General features: G+C 40.7%; 2 protein-coding genes across 2 annotated transcripts; both read left to right on the forward strand. All coding sequences in view use genetic code 11, as the record gives it.

Annotated features, from left to right (window-relative positions):
• Nucleotides 1-543: 543 nt before the first annotated feature.
• On the forward strand, nt 544-1,845 carry EGR_02351 (hypothetical protein; the record flags this gene model as incomplete). The annotated part of the gene is made up of 1 exon (XM_024491600.1): nt 544-1,845. The coding sequence occupies one exon, from the start codon at nt 544-546 to the stop codon at nt 1,843-1,845; it is 1,302 nt and encodes a 433-aa protein (XP_024354106.1).
• An 8,565-nt stretch (nt 1,846-10,410) lies between these two features.
• Nucleotides 10,411-11,186, forward strand: EGR_02352 (28S ribosomal protein S7; the record flags this gene model as incomplete). The annotated part of the gene is made up of 3 exons (XM_024491601.1): nt 10,411-10,716; nt 10,751-10,891; nt 10,965-11,186. The coding sequence occupies 3 exons, from the start codon at nt 10,411-10,413 to the stop codon at nt 11,184-11,186; spliced, it is 669 nt and encodes a 222-aa protein (XP_024354107.1).
• Nucleotides 11,187-11,265: the final 79 nt, after the last annotated feature.

Below are 11,265 nucleotides of genomic sequence, written 5' to 3' on the forward strand. Positions count from 1 at the left end.
CCTATATCAGCTGCTTTCGAAATTATGTAAAATTGGGCTGCATTTAATCAAAGAAAGGTGGACTTAAAAGGAGGAAAACTCATCTCCATTATCTGGTAAACGTACTCTTGTATAGAGAAGAAAAATTTTTCTTAACAACATTTGACTGAAAAATACGGAACACAAATTTCATTAGATTTCCCAAGGAAGACTGGCGGAATATGAACACGATTTCACAACAATAGTCAGAAACGTGAAAAACAAAAGATTCTATCCACTGATGAGTTAATTTCGTTGAATGCGAATGACATTAAGGCTTTATGGCATGTGCACAAAAGCAAAAGTGGCTTCCGATTTTTAATCTTCACCCGCATACTTTCTAAAGGTTGTTAGAAAATGGCCTTGCAGAGGTTAAGGAGGTAGATAAGATCATTTCACTAAAAAACTTCGAAAACACCTAATTTGTTCTGCTTTACATTCTCCCCGTGGCGAGGTAACACAAGGATTTTACTACTGAACTCAAGCCTCTCCAAATTATTGTAGGTTCCAAATGTACGCCAATTCATGTGCACAACATTTGAACTGACCACTCGACGTCCTGAACTTGGCTGGTCCCATGTTGAATTTACAATTCAGCAGGACATGCACATGGCAGGCATCGCAACTGAGACCAGAAGCAGTGTCAAACCACGGGGTACGACATTCGGGATAATAGCCCACGAGCGTGGTGAGCTGCCCTTCAGCGCTTACGATCGTAACATTTACACTACTCTGGCGCCAGAAAGTGAGGTCTCCATTTACTACTCAAAGTCGGTGACGAGACGTGCCAATACAGCGAGGAACCCTTGTCATGATGGTGCGGACGCGGCCTGGCTTGCTAAAACTCTCGAGGAGACTGGAGAAAACGGAACATTTCTGGACTTTCTCGATCGTCGTCGGCTAGGAATTGAGAAAAAACGCGCCTGGCCCACCAATAATGTGCCATATTTACCCGATCACCAAGCCACTGACATGCGCACCAACGAACGGCGGCAGCCAGCCACCCTGAAAAGTGCAAAAGCCGTTAGTCTCTTTAATACCGAGTTCCTTTATAGCCGTGAGGCCTGCGGATGGAAGGTGTGTTGCATGAAGGTCGCTCTGGAGTGCGGATGCACCTGTACAATGGACTGGCTTCTCTCCACAGCTACTGCGAATTGCCCAAATGATCGGTGCGAACGCACTCAGTGCTCCGATTCGCCTGTGCTCTACGACCAGTGTCCAATGCCCTGTGTGCTTTCAAAGTTCGTTAAACAAAATCTTCTTGTCATCGAACCACCAGACTCAAAGCTGCCTGCAAACACCTCGAAATTGAAGCTTATCCGATCAGAAAATGTCCAAGTTGCTGCCGAAGAGGAGATCTATTCGCTAGCAAAATTATTCTCAGAAATTGGTGGTCTCTGCTCCCTGTTTATTGGATTCTCGTGTATCTTCATATTCGAATTCCTCGAGGCAATGCTACTGATAAGGCAAGGCGATAAAACGGAGATTCAAAGGCACAAGGGGAAACAGGCTTTGGATGATCCCATTACACATTACTGTTGTGCGTCGGAAGCGAAGGTAGCAGCATTGCCGCAAACGGTACAAAGTCCCAGTAGGGAGCAGAGCCCTCCCCCGGTTATGAGTAATCACCATCTTGGACAGAACCAGCAGTTACCACTCCTTCCCTCACCAGCACCATTGTCAATACTACCGCCAGAGGAAGGTGTGACATTGCCAGTCATTCTTCGCTCTGGTCTGATTACCACCAATGGTGTGGAAAGACTTACGGCTGCAGAGATGAGCAGTATGAAGGAAAACTCCTACCTTCTAGCTGATTCACAAGGCTAGTGATTGGCATTTTTCTGCATGTATCAATTTTAGTAATCACCCCTCGGAGCTTGGTCATCGAGGTAACGATGAATTTCCACATTTATTAAGTGGATTCCCGTTAGTGTAGCAATTGTAATTCAATGTGGATCCGAAAAGCGGATGTAAATTTCTTATATAGCCAACCTTAGTTAACACTGATATGAGAACTCTAGCTACGAAACAAAATACTCAAATTCTGGTAGAATTTATTTATGGGATCATGCCTGCTTGGCAGCGATGCCGGATTCATTGTGGTTGTAGGGATTTTTGCTTGTGGGCTTCGACTAAACTGTGCATCATCTACCTTTAAAACATTATGCAAGGTCGAAATAGACAGTAATATAAGATCATTTGCTGTACAGAGGAGTCTCCTCCATAGAGTTCCCTTAAGTGCCTTCTGGACCTAAGGATTTAGGTATCAGAAAGCTAGCTAAGGTAAACTGTCATTTTTATGAATTTCTAGGACTGCAGTTCTCACTCAGATTTAAATAACTCTGTAGTTATTATAAATCTGCATTTTTTCAGTGCAAAAGGATGCTGTATTTAAATAACTAATGCAAATCAGAGTCCAATCTACCGTCGCCTTGTCAACTCGAATGGGCGAACTCTGATTGGTTACTAAAACGTAGGACTTCTTAGGGTGGCTCTAACCTGCAATAGCAATGTCATCCCGAATATCAAACTCTTCATCTTAAGTAATGGATAAATACGATAAAATCTGGCTATCAGAAATGGGATTAGTTTATAATATGTCCCGTTCTGTCTAAATTACCCCCGGAAACTAATCCTTCAAGCAGCTTTGGTAAGTAGGTGGCGTCAAGTAATTGTGTAGTGTAGGGTCGAAAACAGCTTTACCGTCATTTTTTAAATACAATTGTAACAACGACACTTTTCATGTAATTTATAAACAACTATGAAACTTGAATTTTTAGACATACATGCGAATGGAGCCTTTTACTCTGACTCCGTTAAAGAAAGGAGTTAAAGTGGAATATCCAAGAAAGTGAAAGGCTTTGAAATATTATCCTAGCGTCCATAATCCTGTCCAGAGGTGTTGACAGTTAAAGACCAGATTATTCAGGTGCACCGATGGAGAACTACGAGGTCAGAATGGCTTATTGGACGGCAGACACTACTGGCGGGAAGATTTGCACAGATAGAAAAAACATTCTTTTTCTTCAAGGTACCTGTAGTGGCTAATAGTTACTGCAAGATAAAGCCGGTAGTGTTAATGAAATGCGCATAAAGTTAAAGAGACTAGCTACGTTTTATGATTAAAGAATCCTGACCATGTTGAGGTAATTAAGTGGTCACTGGGACGACTTCGAACCCAAATCCCGAATAGTAGACGTGGGTGGTTCCTACAACCCCAATGTAATGAACGCATTATGGAGGTCACTCCATAACACCGCAGGTCTCCATTGCCAATGGTTTGGTGTGCAGTTTTATGTCAAAACATAGACGAGTGCTGAAAATATTCCGAAAATGTACCTGCTAATGTGCCAAAGGATTCCTTGACAGGCTATTCCTTTACAATCGTTCGAACAACTTCTTGATTAAAGACAATTAATTGTATCGAGAAGGATAAATGTGTTACCTTCATATCGAATATTGCAGGGGCAGCTTTCAAGCATCTCGATGTAGTTACCAAGGTTGGAAATAACTACAAGGAGCAGCTGCTATCACAAAATCTTGTTGCTTATTTCTGGCACTGCCGTCATTAAACACAACAAGCCCCAGTCATTGCTGGAGATTTTAGTCCACAGGGTCACAAAATGCACAAAATAGTAGGGTGGCTATCATCAGCATCAGTCTACGAGAAAGTTGGCTACATTGCTTATGATTGCTACATCACCACTGCTGACAGGCGCTTAAAATGCCCCATCCATGCACACACCGCACGCGCTGGTCGTGCGATGAGGAGCATCTGGAGAGGGTGGATAAGTGATGGAAATTCACCCTGATGCAGAGCATCGTGCAGGTTTTTATTCGTGCCCATCTGATGCTTTTGCAATCTGACCCACAATCAAATAGGGCGTCAAAATGGGTAATAAAAACGTGAATTTCTCCAAGCACACAGAACTCTAGTTTGTCATTATGTAAGAGCTCACGGGCGGCATAATTCTTTCAAGTTCGGCGAAATCAGGATAGCTATTTTGACTGAGACCCGAGAAATAATAAAGCACAGCAGATGGCTGGACTGAGGCCAATTAAACGCCAACATTTATGATATGGCAGCTTAAACTGCCCCGTTTGTTGTCATATCTGTCCGGCAAAGTGAAGTTGAACAAGTTATTTGTTTATCTAAACGTTGATGTGTCCCATTCCAAATGACATTCACGAGAGTAGCTCCGAGACAAATCATGCTGTATATGCTTTCAAATAGTGGTATGCATTAATTAAGCCAAAATGTCGTACAATTAACAACCCGTGATCTCATATGCATCCTTCCAAGGAGAAAATCCCACTTATGCTGTTCATATTACCTTTCTTCGTTAGTTAATTAAATCAAATGAGAATTAACCGTTTCCCTGGGTGGACCGCATGCTTCTTATTAAGTCATCACTTAGACGCTAACCGCGGTAAGCTTTGAGCTTTTGAAATGTCATGTCATTTCCTGTATCAGTTATGCCAACTACGACCCACTTTTTCCGAAAAAGTCCATTTTAATTAGGAAATACTCCCAACCGGTGAGACCATCCCCAGCATTTTAAGCAATCTTGGCTTTTCTCGGCTATCACTTTGTCCCTGGATCTTTTGGCAGTCTTTACCATTCCTCGGAAATGAAGAATTTACGCGACTACAATTTTAATTAGCTCCAATTTTGCTCCCCATCATGGGATCACTTCTATAGACGCAACTATGGGTCTTTTAAACTGTTAATCAAAATGTACTTATTCATACCCCATGATTTTTCAGATTAGACCACACGTATCCACCTTTTAATACCACTTTTACCCCTATTTGTGTGCTAAATCACTCGGCTTGCTGCCTAGACCACATTATTCAAATGCCAACTCTGATGTTGACGATGTGTAAATAAGGCCTGATAGTTGATTCATAGGGTATATTTTTTTGTTATTTTTAATACTTTCTGTGCATGCAGGAATTTTCTTTGTTAAAATCTGCAATGGTCGAAAACGGCAACACAGGTAAGTAGCATGGTTCATTGGATCCGAGTAACCCCAGAGGAGGAAGCCCGACTCCATTTCAAATTTGATGGGACCAAATGAGAAAATAAGCTGACACACTTAAATGTCTACACGTGGTTTAAGAAACTTTGCAGACTGACACCCCTCTAATGTTATTTTCCCCTTGGAAAAGACGTGTCTGACTGTTCAGATGAGTAAAAAGCAATGTGTTTTTCTTCATTGTAGGACTTTCAAAAGCTCAACTTCTCACTCTGATTCGTAAAAAGAAGCTGCGACTTCGTCTAATATGACATTCTCTCTCAATTGCTTGTGTTCAAATAGATGGCTCTTGTATCCAGGGTGTGCTTGATTCCTTACCCAATTTCCGGTGGAAGGGACAATCTCTGAGGTAAAGCAAAAAATTCTCTAAAACTATTTACCGAAGCAGTGAGATGTTCACTAAGGAGCTGAGTAAATTTTTACGCTTTAAAAATAGTTTTTACGATTTAATGGGAGGCTGATAAGACTCAGTAAATGTATGTAGTGCAATGGTTTTTCCTAATAGAGAACAGCTGGATTACCTATGTTTTACTGGCTTTACAAGCTCTTGTTTGTGATGGTGTGATGAAATTACTATCTCAGTGGATACCTTCCAGTACAAATCTGTGGACAGTGCATTATTTAATTTTGTAGGGCATTCTCTAAAACGACGATTAACTCGAGTCAAGAATATGAGACTTTTAGGAAGAAGGTATTGGCCTACATTTCTTATTCCTAACAAAACAATGTCAATCTGGAAAATTGGTTCTGACTGGATTTAGGCTCACGTTAATTAAATTTTGGGTTTTGGGAGTCAGATATCTCTGTAGGACACCAAGTCTTCCCCAAATTCGTAACAAGCGGCAGCAATACGGGACAAATTTGGTGTTGGAGTACAAACGACTTGGGAAGCTATGGGCACAGACGGAACGCCATGCTGTCGAGCGAAAAAAACAATCCTCGAATAATGAGGAGCCCGTGCAGTTAAACGCACATTCAAACAAAACATCAAAGCACTGCAGAATTTACTTGTGATCTTTAGATCTCTGAGCCTCGTAATTAGGTCGCCTTTGGTTAAATTGGTATGGAATTAGAATGCTTCGTTTTGCTGACGGAATTTCCTACAAAAATAAGTGGCAAACATGACATCAAACAAAAGGAAGTGTCTGCATAATGTGAGGAGAGGGACGACTTGATTTAATAGGTTGTGCCATCCCATCCACGAAAACAATACAACGTGCCGTTACCACCATACAACGCTTCCAAAATCTAGGTTTTTTAAGTTTTAGAGCAGTAAACAAGATGGCGGTCATCAGCTGTGTGATTGAAGACGCTATTTGCTCTTTAGAAGCAATGTGGGACAACCTTCTACTTCTGAGGGTTCAGTGACTATTTATCGTTCCTGATTCCCAAGACACAAACATAAACAAGCGCCCAACCCCGAACTAAGTTAGCTAACTTGCGGCGAAATTTAAAGTCAGCCAACTACCCTTTAGCATTTTTGTGGGGTCGGGGATTGCTTCCCACTGCTATTCCCTTTTCACAGCAAATAGTTCCGACAACTCAATGCCACGCTTCATTGAGATCATAGCAATGATGCCGCTGTATACGTAACCTCTGCTCCGGACCACACAATCTGTCTAAAGATACTAAATAAATTAGGTGGATGGTGCTTTATGATACTCAATTATTCCAAGAACACAACTTCTTCCTTTATAAGTGATTTATAAATAAATTTACTGCTTTTAATTGCAAATTGTCCCATTGGGTACAATTATATCACCATCCAAAAATTTTTATGTCTCAAAAATTTGGAAAACGGGCTGTAAAGAGAAATTATTATCACAGCCAATAGCACTTTTCTTGTGACAGATCATACCTTCTTTGCTAATAACTTCTTTAAATCAACAGTGTTATTTCCATTGTTAGGACGCGTTGACGAGCTCTTGCGAGCTTGGTTGTGTTAAACCCACTGAAGCGTGATCAGGGCCCCTCGTCCATTGTTCTCAATGAACAAACATACCTTGGTGGTTCCTCTATTGCACCTTGGCAGGGGAGTCTGGGCGCCGGGCCATGCCAGTAGCTCCCGAGCCCTTCTGTACATCGAATATACGCATATTCTGACCTAGTACTATGACCCCTCTCGTCCTCAGAGAATTCTCAGGGGGTTTTATTTGTATTCTAGATGCTTCAACTTGAGAAAATTTATTCCACCAGTCTGATAGCAGTCATTATCACCAACATGTTCATCTTGATCCCGAAATGTCACAAGAAAGCGCCTTCAGTCGTAGTCCTCCTTCGAGTTTCGACCTTTTAAAGTTCACCTTACAATTACATTAAGTTAATGGATAAACACTTATTACAAATTAAACACTTTGTACAATTTTATGGAATTTTGTTATCCCATGGGCTGGCAGAGTTGTCCGCCCAAACGGGGAGCGCAATGGTTGTAGTTCCGTTTGCATAGAATGGAGACCAGTCATCCGATTTGTCGAGGGGTCGCATACTCGCAAAAGGCAGTTCGAGTGTTTGCCTGAGAGGAGGAGATTACTTAATTAAACACACCTAAAATGTAGCGAAAGTGAACTCGACGCTTAGCCATTTCATGGAATGGTGCATTATAACGCTAGGTCGATACTTCGGGCCCTAGACGAGTTAGTGCTCCAGAGCATTCTCTTCCTTCAGGGCGGTAAATCAATTCATTGTTATTGTCAGTTTTGACAAAATCCGGCCAAATACCGCTAATAAAAAAGTGGGTTTTTATACTTATTTGTTCCAAGCAGTTGTAAATATGTCCATTAGGTACCTCAAAGATTACCATGTTGCTTCCATTTGACTAAATGAATAGAAGTCATTAAAATACACCAAATATGACGAGTTACCTCTAGATTTCCCCCAGAAAACAATTAAGTTAAAAGTATTGCATAAATTAAATGAGTTGAGCCCTATCCATAAATGCCTTGGTGTGTGCACGTCTGCGCTTCGATGGGCAGGAAGTGTTTGCAGTTGTTGCGTTTGCAAAAGCTGGTAAAATGTCCCCAAAATAATTTCTTACAAAGTGGGCCCCTTTTTAGGAATAATATAACGAGGAACTGCTGTTCTGACTAATCCCTCCTTTACAAAAAATGGAAAGATGAGTTTGCCATTCAAACAGGCACACTCCTACCATTGGCAAGGGCAGGATGGAATGTGGCAAGGAAAACAGCAATACTAAATACCATTTTACAAATTTTGACAACTTCATAAGAAAAGTGATGTTGGAACACGGGACAGAGTCACTAAAGAGCACTTTTAGGGGAATAAATCAACCTTTCAAATACTTGCACAACATGTTTGCATTCAGTCTATGGTTTGAATTAATTATTTAGCCATTTAGCCTCTGCCTCTAGGCCTTTTTTTAAGAAAATCTCAAGTAATTAATCCTTTTTTTGCTGACATGACCTTTTTGACGTTGTCGAGGCATAAAACAAAGTGCATAAACCCTCTCCTTCCCCTTTAATGTATCCCAATTGCCTACTGTATTATAGTCCCCCAAAGAGTACCGGGGAATGTTAAATTCCTGGTTTTTTGGATGTATCAATGCAATCACTCCCTCTTTGCCCCATTCGGAAATACCTTTTGGAGTTTTAAATGACGTCACTTGTAACCGCTGTGAAGTTAAAATAAGGTTTGTGGTCAAAATTTACAACTTTTTCAATAAATAACACCTCTATAAAATATGATTCGACACATTGTACTTTAAAAAGGAACTGAATATGAATTCAAACCCATTTTGAAAGTAGGAAAATCGGCTCTTATCAAATCTTTTCCGTTCAAGTAGCACACTTTGGAAGCCAAATATTTGTAGATTGGATGCGGTTCACACTTGTGTAGAAGCGCTTCCTGGCCCTTTTGGGCATTAATGGTAAATCATCTTCCCTACTGTCATGTCTCATTATGACTCAAAGATGGGTTAAGAAGAGGGTATTTCATTTGTGGCAACCGCAGGCAAATTTGCTTCAGAAAGGCAACTATCCTGTTTACTTCGGCTTTCTACCACAAATTTTACTTCAGGGAAAGGAGACATGCTGCATACGGCTAAATCTGCAAAAAAGCGTTCCCATTTGGCAATCACCTCGTCTTGTGCATGCATCCAGTTAACAACATCACACCTGACTGATTTGAAAACGAAAACTACATGGGAAAAGTGGGAGTGTGCAACTGATGCCTCCATCATGTATCAAGTGGATAACTAGAACCCGAGTAGACGTATAGGTGGTAATAAAATGGGAACATGATGGCAAGGCGGTACAGACAGGGAATAGTAACTTTGTGAGACTGTCTTTCATTAAATAGACTTAATTTTAGGCGGGTGATCCTAAGAACAGAGATTGGCGTATAGAACGTACTTATCGCAGAGTATAACGCGGTTGTGATAAGCAGAAAAACAGTGCATCCTACTCCTGCCAAGCAGCTTACAAAGAAGGTGATACTCTAGAATTGATGGACTAAATGTTTTATACCTCCTTAAAAATTTAATGACTTCCGTTCCCGGCTTGTGCACAGCATTTAAAGTATTGCAGCAGAAGAGTGGCCTAGACAAAGCTGAGAACAACGCCTAAAAAAAGAAAAGGGCTATACGGTAATTTAATGTTCATTGAGCTATGACTTTCGTCATGCGGAGCATTCCGTTAGTAGCTGTTCCTCCGTTATTGCATCATTTGGTTCTTTGCTCATTAAAAAATCTAATTTTATTTTAAAAGATTAATCGTTTTAGCCTCCTAGGTGGCTAGTAATATGGATACATTAAACAACTTAGATAATGATAATAAAAATCGGTTGAAAATCTATTGAGCAAGGTGCAAATACATTTCTAAATGATTATACGAATGATCAAATAGTTCTCCTTTACATATATATGGCAGTTTAAGGTTAACAGTTATAAGTGAAATCAATTCAACAATGTTCATATAATAACATTGTTTTCCTATGGATTTTGAGCACAATAAAGTACAGTACCGAAATAATAGCCTAATGCCAAAATTCATATTTGATCTAAATTGAGTTATAGGCGAGATGCTTTGTAAAACGAAGTTAGAGCAACGATCTAGAGTAGTGGTCGAAGCAGGGGCAGTAGAGTGGTACGTATTTTAGGGCGCTCAAGCTTCATGCATATTGAGGACTTTCGGGTCATCCTCCTAGTCACGCTGTTAATAAAGGCGTGCTAAAACCCATAAGTTGAATTTATTTTCCTTAACAACTAAATTGTGTTGGTTTGACACAACCCATTCTATACTTACTGCATAATTTGTTTTAATTTCTTCGCGAGTTGCCGCGTGAGTCGGTAAGCCCTGAACCTTGTTATGGTCAGCTGGTGGGGTGATTCTAGGTAGGGATGTTCCCGTTAAGATTTGTGTTTCCTTTCTCACGGCTCACCCCAACCTACAATTTTTCTCAGCCGATTCGTGGTAAGAAGTATCATTATGCCCTTGAACCGAAAATCTTGCCCCCGGATACACAATTTGACATCAACGATCCACTCCTTTATAAGACCGTGGAACCAATTTCGAAGTGGCGACATTCCAGCAAAAACTGGGATCCTGTTGTTGCTAAAATAATGGGAATGATGTTGTATGATGGCGACCGTGAGACGGTTCGTGAAGTGATGCGTAAAACCTTCGCAGAAATAAAGTTCATACAGGTAGTTTGTAGCACACAGACTCATTATTTTGTAGATGGCTAAGCGTAAAAGGTTGGTTGGGGCGGAGTCCGACGCGGTGGAAGTCAGTCCTATCAAAATAGTTAATGAGGCTGTTACAAATTGTTCCCCGCTTCTTGTACTTCACTCTGTCCGTCGCGGCGGTTTCATCTATAAGGTACTTACTTTGTTTCCCTTTATCGTGTTCATCAGCTGCGTCACAATCTAGTTTGGAATTTGCTTGTTCTTAGGTTCCTGCCCCTCCACAGAATGAAACTGTTTCTCGTCATATGGCAATTCGTTGGATTCTGGAGTCAGCCAGAAATAAGGACAAAAATCAGAGAATTTGGGTTTCTCTCGCGCATGAACTTATCAATGCAGCTAATAACGAGGGCACGGCGATTGGTAAAAAGAAGGAACTTTTAAAGCAATGCGAGGAAAACCGAGCATACGCAAATTATAGGACTTACTAGTCTTTCTTTATTTCTTATAAAGCTTGTGGTATCGCCCAATATATTATTATGTAAAGCTTTCCATTTTTTAAATGATTCT

Source organism: Echinococcus granulosus (genome assembly GCF_000524195.1).
Source record: "Echinococcus granulosus chromosome Unknown EG_S00010, whole genome shotgun sequence".
NCBI lineage: Eukaryota > Metazoa > Platyhelminthes > Cestoda > Cyclophyllidea > Taeniidae > Echinococcus > Echinococcus granulosus.